The sequence below is a fragment of the Hylobates moloch genome, unplaced genomic scaffold (genome assembly GCF_009828535.3).
Source record: "Hylobates moloch isolate HMO894 unplaced genomic scaffold, HMol_V3 SCAFFOLD_4, whole genome shotgun sequence".
NCBI classification, from domain to species: domain Eukaryota; kingdom Metazoa; phylum Chordata; class Mammalia; order Primates; family Hylobatidae; genus Hylobates; species Hylobates moloch.
The window spans coordinates 8,082,942-8,095,952 of NW_026652279.1; the positions used below are offsets into that span (position 1 = coordinate 8,082,942).

Below are 13,011 nucleotides of genomic sequence, written 5' to 3' on the forward strand. Positions count from 1 at the left end.
GACACTGTCTCAAAAAAAAAAAAAAAAAAAAAAAGACATAACAATGCCCTCAATTCACGTGAAGATAAATACTCATTAATTCCTCTGAAACTGGGACATTACACCCACGCCCGCCCACCCACATGTAGTGATAATGATAATGTTCAAAGTCCACATTTACTTTTCCCTTGCAGCTGGTCTGCCTGTGCAGTGCCAGTACTGGGCCCATGGCGTGTGCGTGCTCGTGGGCATCACCACCACCAGCACTGGTCCCCTGGGCTGTGACTGGACATTACTTCAGCTGCTGGGTGGGGTCCAGTAGTGTTAAGACATTTTTATGTTAGGAAATATGACATGGGTGTCTTAAGTTTGAATTTCAGAAAATTAATAACAGATTGTACTGTGGGTGAATTTATATGCAGATAATTTAGATGTCTCCTGGGGATAGTAGTAGTTAGACAAGACTCCAGAGTCAGATTGTGTGGGCTTCTTACCTCCTAACTGCCTTTAGGCAAGTTACACAGCGTCTTTGAACCTCAGTCTCATCAAGTATAAAATGAAGGAAGTAATACTCCCTAACTGTCTCAGCATGTGTTGTGAGGATTCAGCGAAATAAAGCTTACAAAGTGCTTATTCGCAGAGTACCTGGCACGTGAGAAGTGTTGGTGGTTCTAGCCCTTACTGTTAGACAGCTCATCGTAAATACTTAACTCTAAGTGTGGTGATTCTCTTGACCACTCATACTTCATGAACACACATGACTCCCCTCTCTAGCTGTGCCTGGGACTTGATCAGTGCTCAGACCCACGTCCCCCTGTGTTTTGTTAGAACCTCTCCACTCCCCCAGCATTGACTGACTTGGTGATCCTTCCTTGAAGGGTGCGGGCTTCCCACTCCCACACTGGCTGCTCCGTTCCTGGAGTCCTGTTTCTCAAGCTTGAGTCGTGCGAGTAGCTCTGTCTGCTTCCTCTTTCTTCCTTGACTCTTTTTTTCCCTCCACCTATCCTTGCCCTCTCTCCAACCTCCTCCCTCCGCTTTTCTCCCTCTCCTTTCCTTCTCTGCCCCCTGTCTTCTGTTTTCTGTCCTCCTCCTCTCTGCCCCCCTACCTCTACCTCCCTGCTTTCTTTCCCCTCCTTCCTGCTTCCTTTTTTACCCATCTCTTTTCCTCTCTCCACTTTCTTTCCTTTTCTTCCACTCCTTTCTCTTTCCCCTTTTCTTCCTGCTCCCTCTTTCCTCTCTGTTGTCTCCCCATTCCCCTAATACTTCTCCCCCACCACCCCTTACCTTCCTTCTCTCTCCTCTGTGTTTCTCCTTTAAATCCTAACACTGCCTGCTAAGGAGTAGACAGCCTTGGCTCTTAAGCACAGAAATGTCAAGTCCTAAAGTGTTTTTATTATGCTGGGAAATATTTATTTTGTCATTTCAGTAGCCAGACTATTGTGCTTCTCTTTCCATTTCAAAGGGGCTTCACAACCTCATTTTATGTCCCTTGGGCTCAAAAACTTAGAAGATCACCAGGCTCAGTGGCTCATGTCTGTAATCCCAGCACTTTTGGAGGCCAAGTCAGGTGGATTGCTTGAGCCCTCAAGTTTGAGACCAACCTGGGCAACATGGTGAAACCCCATCTCTAAAGAAAACATATAAAAATTAGCTGGGTGTAGTGCCGTGTGCCTGTAGTTCCAGCTACTCTGATGGCTGAGGTGGGAAAATCTCGTGAGCCTGGGAGGTCGAGGGTGGTGATCTGTCAGCCTGAGTAGCAGAGCGAGACTTCATCCCAACAAAAAATGAAAATCTACAGGCCACAGTTTAACTCTTTTTCTAAACATTATGCCTACTATAACTGTGAATTTCTTTGATATATTAGCTTTGTTATAAAGTTGAAATAATAATTACAGGCTCGTATAGTCATACAGGCAAACTTGGCTCTTTTTTGCCTCATTTATTTGATTTTTTTTTTTTTTTTTCTCTCTTCAGATTCCTTTTTCTTTGGTCCAGTTTCCCTTATGGGAGTCCTTAAAAGTAAGTTTCTCAATCTTCACATAAAATTTACCTCTAATTGTAACATACCTAATAGTTTGAGTGTGGAAGAGTAGAACATAATGTTGACTAGAAGTTCAGCAACTCAAACCTATTAGTAGTTGAAAATATATTTTATGTGTGATTTACATGCCATTTCAGCCTCTTAAACTTGTTCAGGTGGCTGTGCTCCTAGGAAATAGGCATAGCAGGTGGCACTGAAATCCATAGATAATAAGAAAAAACTTTGCTTTACTTTTTTCTATATTGCCATTCTTTCTCCACCGTTAAATTTCATTTTGCATGTGTGTGTGTGTGTGTGTGTGTGTGTGTGTGTGTGTGTGTATGTGTTTAGAAGTTAAAGACTAACAGTGAGGGTAAATGGAAGAGGAAAAATGCAAAGCCTTGAATACTTGAAGACTGAGAAGGACCAGCTCCCCCAGCACCCTATGTAAGGACCACTCTCATGGGGAGCAGCAGGGTCTTAGGGCTCTGACTGTCCCTTCCATCTTGGTTGCTCACTCCAGCCAGGACTACGAGCCTCCAGAGGGAAGGAGCAGAGTGTGTTGAGTTGTGAGACAACCTTGGGGAAGGTCAGTGAGCTATTTTAAAAAAAACAACATTAACCGTTAAGGACATGGACATGGGCAAATATTTCATGACGAAAACCTGAAAAGCAATTCCAACAAAAGCCAAAATTGACAAATGGGATCTAATTAAACTAAAGCGCTTCTGCACAGCAAAAGAAACTATCATCAGAGTGTTCAGACTACCTACAGAATGGGAGGAAATTTTTGCAACCTATTCATCTGACAAAGGTCTAATATCCAGAGTCCTCAAGGAACTGAAATGAATTTACAAGAAAAAAACAAAGAATCCCATTAAAAAGTGAGCGAAGAACATGAACAGACACTTCTCAAGAGAAGACTTTCATGCAGCCAACAAACATATGAGAAAAAGCTCAACATCACTGATTATTAGAGAAATGCAAGTCAAAACCACAGTGAGATACCATCTCACACCAGTCACAGTGGTGATTATTAAAAAGTCAAGAAACAACAGATGCTGATATGGCTTTGGAGAAAAAGGAACACTTTTACACTATTGGTGGGAATGTAAATTAGTTCAACCATGGTGGAAGACAGTGTGGCGATTTCTCAAAGACGTAGAACCAGAAATACCATTTAACCCAGCAATCCCATTACAGGGTATATACCCAAAGGAATATAAATCATTCTACTATAAAGATACATACATATGTATGTTCATTGCAACACTATAATAGCAAAGACATGGAATCAACCCAAATGCCCATCAGTGATAGACTGCATAAAGAAAATGTGGTACATACACACCACGGAATAGTATGCAGCCATAAAAAGGAAATGAGATTATGTCCTTTGCAGGGACATGGATGGAGCTGGAAGCCATTATCCTCAGCAAACTAATGCAGGAACAGAAAAGCAAACACTGCATGCTCTCACTTACAAGTGGGAGCTGAGCAAGGAGAATACGTGGACACAGAAGGACAACACACAATTACTGGGGCCTGTTGAGGGGTACAGGGGGAAGGAGAGCATCAGGAAAAATAAGTAATGCATGCTGGGTTAATACTTAGCTGATGGGTTGATACATGCAGCAAACCACCATGGGACACATTTACCTGTGTAACAAACATGCACATCCTGCACACACACCCTGGAACTTAACAACAACAACAAAAAACACATTTTAAAAAGCCTACTTTCAAAACCTGCAGAGGCGTTACGTTGGTTTTTCACTTTCTGGTGCAGTGATACTGAAAACTGGGGGCCATGATATAAATTGTGTGGGTCTTTGTCAGCATTTTAAAGACCATAATAAGAATATAGTAGAGGGCATCTTACATGGTAAGAGTAAGTCTTATTTTGTAAGACCTCAGTGTTAGGTATGCGTGCACACACACGTATCTGTGCTAAGTTGCAATATAAAATGTATTTCTTGCTGTGGATAATGGTCCAAAAACTTTGAAAGCCCTTGTTCTAGTGAAAATGGTTCATAAATGACCAGACTATAAAACAATCTAGGTAGGCATTAGCTAATACAAACATAAAGGAGTTACTCTCGTAATTTTATAGATTTACTAGTCATGGAGTGCCCATACAAAATGCATTTTGAAGAGTATCATAAAAATGATTTGGACTTGGAAATAAATTGTTGAGGGTATATACTAAAGGATACTAAATTGAGAAAAAACATTACTCATTAACAAAGTAAATTATGGGATGTTAAGTATCGAGAAGTATTTCTTAATAAGTGATCTGATTTTAAGGAGTAGTATTGCTCATTTAATATAGTTTTTTAGCTCTTTTGTTGTTTTGTTTGTTTTACCGTTTCCTATGTGGTGCATGGTGAAAATAGAGTTCTCTGGCAGTGTTTCAGGGCATGATGTAACAGCTCTCCAATGAGAAGGTCACATTCCATTAGCATAACAGCTCTCCTTTTTAATGTGTGACAAAAGAACAATGAAGCCAACAGCTGTCCAGCAAACAAGACTTACTTTATTAGTGTCTCAATAACCAGCATTCACACAGTTTCTGCACACTCTAACATCCTGATGCCCTAACTCTCTGCAAAGGAATGTTTTGAGGCCTAAAGAAGGAAAAAACATAGTGTTTATTTCTTTTCAATATTAAGGACATTTGTAGAATTCTAGCTAGTTAAGAAATGTCCAGAATTTTTCAGAGTAATCATAGATGACAATGCTGTGATTTAAAAATTCTCTTTGAGCAAATGTGAAGATGCTGCCATTTTTTTTTTTCTGTCAAGTCAGGTTTCTTGAGAAACGCTTTATATATGATAAAATTCGCCCTTTATACACGTACATTTTTATGAGTTTCAATAAATGTTTATAACCACCACCATAACCAAAATAGAGTATTTCCATCAACCCAGAAAGTTCCCTCATGCTGTCAGTGCCCTTTCTCTACCCACAGCCCCTGTGAGCCACTGTTCTGTAGTCTTCTCTTTTCCAGAACATCATAGAAATAGAAACAGGGTACTATTGTACCATCTTCTGCTTTGCTTTTTTTACTTAATGTGGTATTTTTGAGATTCTTCCATGTTGTTGCTTGTATCAGTAGTTTGTTTTACTACTTTGTAGTATTCCGTTTGTGTATGGATATGCTATAATTTATTCACTAGTTTATACACATTTGACTTGTTTTCCAGTTTTTGGTGATTATAAATAAAGCTGTTGTAAATATTCGCATATAGTATTGGTATGGATGTAGGTTTTTACTTCTCTAGGGTAAGAGGCCAGGAATAGCATCCCTGGGTCATACAGAAGGTATATGTTTAATTTTATAAGAAACAAACTGTCAAGGTATTTTCCAAAGTGGCTGTACCAGTTTGCATTCCCACCACCAGTGCATGAGAGTTCTAGTTGCTCCACATCCATGCCATTTCTTGTTACTATTAGATTAATTTTGTTTTTCCAGCCATTCTAGTACTTGTGAATCGGTATCTCATTGGGGTTTTAATTTCTAGTTCCCTCATGACTAAATAATGTTGAGCATCTTTTCATATAATACTGTTTTTTAAACATCTGAATGTACAATCATAGTGCTTTTGTAGAAGTAGACAATTTTTGGAACTTTTTTATTTTTGTGTTTACAATTTTAGCTATTTAAACTTGAGTTTGCAGTTATAGAAGGAGATTATATTATATGAAAGGATTTCTCCACTGTGTTTATTTGTGTTTATGTGGGAATACCATTCAGGAAAATTTTTCTTAGCCAAGACTAGCAGATTGCATCACATGGCACTGCAGGGAGTAAGGGGCTGGAGGTGGTGGTGGCCACTGTTATCTTAAATTCAACTCTGTCTAAAAGTTATCATCTTTTTTGTAAAATCATGTCTTCCTGCTGTCTCCCATTTCTGTTAATCAATATTCTCTTGGCTGCCTGGTCTCAAGTCTCAGATTAAAATTTGATTCTCTTCTTTCTCTTTCTCTATATCACATTACTCAACAAATGTTGTTGACTTCACTGTTGGGAATTTGTGGCCACATTTCACCTGATTCTTAGTACCTTATGCTCTCCCACATCCTAGTAGGTTCTCTTCTCATCATTCTACGTTTTGGATGTGTCTGATCTTCCTTAAACTTCTCTCTCAGTAACACTTAGGTTCTCAGGAGCATATAACTTTCTAAAACTCTAAAACATGAAGTTTTTGGCATTCAAGAACTTCCTTGACTCGTTTTTTCAGCCTCTGCCCTATACTGTCTATGCGTGTGTGTGTGTGTGTGTGTGCGTGTGCACGCATGCTGGAGGCTATTCTTCCCCTCCAGCCAGAATAGCCTCCTTAACTGCCTCTAAATATGTTCTCGCCTTCCCTGTTCTCTGACTCCTTTCTGAAGTATGCTTCCAAGGATCCAAAAGTGTTGCATCATTCAAATCTCAGTTCAGTGTTTGATTTCCTTGAAGTCTTCTAACGAAGGCCTTGAAGAATTGCCCTTACCACAGATTTGTCTGTGTCACTGACTCGTATTTAATCACCCACCATATTGTGTTTAAAACATCTTATAGTGTTCAGATACTAGTGTTCTTAACCCCTTCAATTTACAAGTACATGATGCCTGCTGTCATTGCACCTCTGGTGCCTGTCTACTCTGAGCTAGATATGGTTGCATTTCGCAAGAATGCAAAGATGGATAAGAAATGGCCTAATGCCCTTGAGGAGCTGAGTCCACCAGAGTGGCACACAACTCGCTGATAACTTAAATGTAATGTGTCTCTTGTTGCAGAATACTTGCTCCCCAAATCCTGTTACCGTGCTACGTCATTTCCTTTGTTTTTCTTTTCTTTATTATACATATGCTTACAAAAGCATGTTTTAGATGAAAGAGGACAAGACACCATAGAGAGATGGAGAAGCAAAAGCGGTAGATTATCATTTCCAAAGTCTTAGAGAAGATAATTTTCCTTGAAGATTTATATTTACTTGGAACTTTCTGGCAGCCCAACAAGAAGAGAAGCGTGATAGATTTCATGGTTTTTATTATCTGACAAAGACCTGTAGCTTGTTATTCTGTCTTATCCTTTGACTTTGGATACCATCTTTATACCAGCTTGCATATTTATAGCTCCATGGCAAGCGCCTTCCTCTGAGTGGCAGCCTCAGATCACCAGCTGCCTAGTTGACATCCTCACTCAGGATGTCTCTGAGTGGCTAGGTCAGAACGGAACTGTCGGTTTTTATTTGCCTTCTTCCCAATCTGTCCTTCCTAGTTGTCCACTTCTCAGTAAATAACACAGTTGTCTTATGCTTGCTCAAATGGAAACTTAAGAATGATTCCAGAGTTCTGTTGTTTTCTCCCTCGTCATCTAGCCCATCAACAAGTTCACTGTTCTAGTTCAAGCCTCTAACACCCCTTGTTTGAACTGCTACACTGGCCTCTCCAGTGGTCTCCCTCATTTCACTCAGGCTTTCCCAAAATATCTTCTTCACACAGCAGTCAGAGTGATCTTTTAAAGAAATGAATTAGGTCAGGCACAGTGGCTCATGCCTGTAATCCCAGCACTTTGAGAGGCTTAGGCTGGAAGATCACCTGAGCTCAGGAGTTTGAGACCAGCCTGGGCAACATAGACTCCATCTCTACAAAAATTAAAAAAAAAAATTATCTGGGAGTGGTGGTGCACACCTGTAGTCCCAACTGTGTGGGAGGCTGAGGTGGGAGACTCACTTGAGCTCACAACCTGGGCGACAGAGTGAGACCCTGTCTCTTAGAAGAAAGAAAACACATGAAGAAATGCTCATCATCACTGGCCATCAGAGAAATGCAAATCAAAACCACAGTGAGATACCATCTCACACCAGTTAGAATGGCCATCATTAAAAAATCAGGAAACAACAGGTGCTGGAGAGGATGTGGAGAAATAGGAACACTTTTACACTGTTGGTGGGACTGTAAACTAGTTCAACCATTGTGGAAGTCAGTGTGGCGATTCCTCAGGGATCTAGAACTAGAAATACCATTTGACCCAGCCATCCCATTACTGGGTATATACCCAAAGGAGTATATAAATCATGCTGCTATAAAGACACATGCACACGTATGTTTACTGCGGCACTATTCACAATAGCAAAGACTTGGAACCAACCCAAATGTCCAACAACAATAGACTGGATTAAGAAAATGTGGCACATATACACCATGGAATACTATGCAGCCATAAAAAATGATGAGTTCGTGTCCTTTGTAGGGACATGGATGAAACTGGAAAACATCATTCTCAGTAAACTATCGCAAGGACAAAAAACCAAACACCGCATGTTCTCACTCATAGGTGGGAATTGAACAATGAGAACTCATGGACACAGGAAGGGGAACATCACATTCCGGGTACAGTTGTAGGGTGGGGGGTGGGGGGGGTGGGGACAGCATTAGGAGATATACCTAATGCTAAATGACGAGCTAATGGGTGCAGGAAATCAACATGGCACATGGATACATATGTAACAAACCTGCACATTGTGCACATGTACCCTAAAACCTAAAGTATAATTAAAAAAAAAAAAAAAAAAAAGAAGCAAAAAAAAAAAAAAAAGAAATTAGACCATACCATTCCTTGCTAAAACCTGTCAGTGGCATCTGCTTAAAAGAAAAATAAACCCAGAGCTTAAGCTCTGGCTGGCAAGACGCTATGTAATCTGGCCTCTGTCTGCCTCAGCCTTGTCCCGTGTCACTCACCCGCTGTGCCCAGCCACATTGCGCTGACTGTGCTGCTGCCTAGAGCCTCCCCTTGTTTTTTGTTTTTTTGTTTTTTTTTGAGATGTACCAAGGCCTTTACATTTGTAGATCTCCCTGCTAGAAATATTCTTTCTTCCTTCATTCTATATACGTCATTTTTTATGTGTGTGATAATTTTTTTAATTTTGATTTTTTCATATTTTTGAAAATTGACAAATAATATCTGTATATTTAAGGTGTGCAGCATGATGTTTTGAAATATATAAATAGTGTATATGTCATTACTGAGTGTCTATTATCTGCCAGGCATTTTCCAGGGTCTGGGGATACAGTGATTAAGAGGACTGACACAAATAACTGACCCCATGGAGCATTCATTCCAGCTCTTTCCCTAGGCCTCTCTCCATCCCCCTTCCCCATTCCTCTCTCATGTCTCCTCCTTCCCCGTTACTCAGGCCTTAGATCACATGTCACCTCAGAGAGAGTGTCAACCAGTCTACCCCTCTCCAAAGTATAACTTTCCCCTCCTGCCTCCTCCGTAATCATGACACCTATTTATTTCCTTACTGGTATTTTAATAACTTAGTTTATTTAGTTATGCACTTACGTCATTGGAATGATCATTCACGACATAGTGGTGTGATGAGCAGACACTGTGTGCCAGGCTCTGGGTTAAGCACAATGCATTCATTACTGTCTTCTTCACACCACACACAACCCAGAGAGGTGGGCCATGTTGTTATCCCCACCTTAAAACCAGGGAAGCAGGGCTCGACAAGGTTGTCTTTCACCTAGTTGCCTGGGAACCTTTTACTGTGTGCTGCGTAGCAGACGGGTGACTCAGGTTACCAGGTGATATTTTAGTGATGATAACAGCCATAATAAAAGCAAGAACAGCCAACATTTTTCAAAGCTACAATGTGCCAGGCACTGTAGTAACACTTCCCACACATCTCCTATTCATCTTCTTGACAGTCCTGTGAAGTAGGTGCTGGCCTGGTCTTTGTTCTGTAGATGTGAAAATGGAAGGAGAGTTTGAACGCCTTGCCTAAGGCCATGGGAGTACTAAGGGGTACAGCCAGGATTTGAACTCAGGTTCAGATGTAACTCCAGACTTGATATTCTTAATCACTTTACATGTAATTATGCACACCACACATGATGTGTTTCATAATGTTTTTGTAGTTTCGTATATTCAAAAGTTGATAAAAAGTTGAGGTCATATTTAGTCAGCTCATTGAAGACATTTCTGCAAATTGCATTGATTCCTTAATGACGACATGTCACTTAGGAAAGCCTGGCCAGCATATTTCTTAGACCACCTCTCCCCAGCACCCGTTCAATCTGCTGAGCTTGGGCAAGGATTAAACTGTGCTCACTTGAGTCAGTTCTCAGAGACCAACCCTGGAGAGCACAGATAAGTTGACAGTTAATGAGTTCAGCCAGAACCGCATTTTCCATGTGCTTGTGTTTAACTCCCCACAGAACGGTGCTTACTGGAGGAAGGAACTGTGTCTTCTGTTTATTCTTTATGGTTCTTTTACACAGGAGGTGTTTATGTAACTATTTGCTAATTGTTTGAAGGTTAGCGTTCTTTTTCAAGTTGAATGCAAAGTTGGATAACTCTATCTACATTAACTGTTTTATTTATACATTCTTTTAAAGGTATGTTCACAGCTATAAACGAGTTTTCCCTTTTTAACCATACAGATCTTTTCTTATCAAGCTTTAAGTCAAAAGTAATCATATTATGAAAGGATATGATAAAATTTCCTGTGAGAATGCATTTTTTTTCTATTTTCTTAGTGTGAGACGTCAGTTTATATTGCAGTGTGGAGAACTGCTAAGAATACTGTCAGGTCCGAGTGGTTTTGCTTAAAGCTACAGGGCGTTACAAAGCAATAGCTAGATGAGATGTGATCTTTAAGCTAAGCAGTATTTAAAGCAAAATGAAAATAAAATCACTTTGGTTTTGTAAGACAGCAACATTATGCTAATGCTTTTCTAAGATGAAATCATAGCTCTGTCATAGAAATCAGGGACCAGTGCATTATCACTTCACTTATATCAATAGTTCAATGTATGGAATAATTACTTAGATCTCTCTTTTATGTTTTATAAGTATTTTAAACGTGCAGTACTACATAAAAGCTATGTTTTCAAGTTTAAGAATAAATAGCACTTTTTCTTGTTGATTCTTGTTTTAATAATAGTTAAATGTCTACCACCACCCTACCCACAACAAATTTCTCTGATACTTTTAGTAATATAAACAAGAATTAGAAGATGCTCAGTGCTCAGGATCTGCAGTTATACCATTTCATGAGACTGAGAGAATCTGGTGTCAGGGAGGAACCCAGTGGGAGGGGATTGAATTATGGGGGCAGATCTTTCCAGCACTGTTCTCATGACAGTGAATGAGTTTCACAAGATCTGATAGCTTTAAAAAACGAGAGTTTGCCTGCACAAGGTCTGTCTCTGCCTGCTGCCGTCCACGTAAGATGTGACTTGCTCCTCCTTGCCTTCTGCCATAATTGTGAGGCCTCCGCAGCCACGTGGAACTGTAAGTCCAGTTAAACCTCTTTCTTTTGTACATTGCCCAGTCTTGAGTATGTCTTCATCAGCGGTGTGAAAATGGACTAATACAAGTAATAAGAACCACAAATAGAAAGCTCATAGAACCCCCAGTCAGAATAAATATCCCCCCACATATCTGAAATCTAGCCCAGACATATCAAAAAATATCACTGTATAAACTCTAAAACCTAAATATTACTAAGCAAACCCAGCATTTTAGTCCATCTTGCTTTTGCTTAAGAATAATCAATGTCTTTGCCTGTAATTACTAGCACAATCATTAGTTCAAGATTTTCTTATAAATTCTTATTATCTTTACCAACTTATCTAGAATGCAAATATCTATAAATATGTCAACCAGCCAACATATATTATTGCCCAAAACAAGGTACACATCAACGCATATAAAATTGATGCTGCTTGCACATCCCAGAATAGTTTCAGTCTAGCTGCCATCATAACCCAAATCAGCCTGTATACCATAAGGGATTCCTAATTATCAGTTAGGTATATCCGTTTTTAATTATGAAAATAGTGCTATATGAAAAATTTATTTTAGCCTTTTAGCCACTAGTTTGTATTACAAGAGCTATGGTGTGGCGGAATGAAAGCCGAATTGTGGTTCCCAGTTATGTTTGATACTGTTTTCAGTTTCTGAACTTGCTATTAGAAATCTCTTTTGTAGACACAGTAGTATGTGAGTACTTCACAGAGAGATGGTTCATCTGATTGAATGATAAAATTATAGGCAGCTGTTGCTTTGTTTTTAAAAATATATGTGCAAAAGCTACACAATAGCTTGATCAACTACAGTATGGAAAGTATTTGCACGAAAATCATTGTCTCGTGTCTTTAATCTGTTATAAACTTCTGGTAGTAAACTCACAGCAGTGAGACCTACCCAGAGGATGATATCAAGAGCAAGCCTAGGTTTGAAAAAACTAAGCATTATCCTTTCCATTATCTTAAATTTTGTCATCTGATGTTACTAATTTGGAATTGAGTAGATGATTCTGTGCCCATACCTATTTTACTACATGCATAAAAAGCATATAGTAAAATATCATCTTGTAAGGTTGGAAGCCATGTAACTGCTTTTGAATAGAGCAGCTAAAGAAGTCCCAAGTTGTAAGTATTTGTTCACTGGAGCCAAAACACTTATTTTCAATTTGTTATTCATAAGACAATAGTGCTTATTTGGGTGGGTCTTTTAAAAGTGAAAAACAAAGCCTTCTCTTCATGATATACTTTAAATAGAAGACCCTTGGTCTGGGGTTGGACTCCCAGCCACTTCGTAGTATTGTGCCTCGTGTTTGCTTTCTGGCCTACGACTACTGGTGCTAATAGCTATTATCTTGGGGTGGGGGTCGGGGAGCCAAACTACTTCATGCTATTCTTCCTCTGATAGGCCTTTAGCATTAAGTGAAGAATCACTTGGGAAATTACAACCTGATTGGTTTTGTAGTGATATCACTGAGTATCCTAATGAATAATACAAATATTGTTAATTTAAAAAGTCAAGCTGATGTTTAAAAATTGCTTACTTTTAAACAGTAGTTATTATGGTGAAACTCAGCTAGGGTCTGTAGCTTAGTTAATAGTGTTGTACCAATCTCAGTCTTGTGCTTTGATAATTACACTATGGAAGCTGGGTGAAGGATATGTGGGAACTTTATTATTAATATTTTTTGAGATAGGGTCTTGCT

General features: G+C 39.5%; 1 protein-coding gene across 6 annotated transcripts in view; it reads left to right on the forward strand.

Annotated features, from left to right (window-relative positions):
* The window catches only part of SLC25A26 (solute carrier family 25 member 26), a 171,405-nt gene that overhangs the window by 136,113 nt on the left and 22,281 nt on the right, over positions 1-13,011 (forward strand). For 4 of the 6 annotated variants that reach the window (XR_004247616.2, XM_032149455.2, XM_032149457.2 and 1 more), the window contains one exon: positions 1,954-1,998. The exons of the other annotated variants lie outside the window; for them this stretch is intronic. Coding sequence is in view for 3 of the 4 variants with exons in the window: in XM_032149455.2 (XP_032005346.1) it covers positions 1,954-1,998 (45 nt within the window). In the remaining variant the exon portion in view is untranslated. The remainder of the gene's footprint in view (positions 1-1,953; positions 1,999-13,011) is intronic. 6 annotated transcript variants of the gene reach the window in all.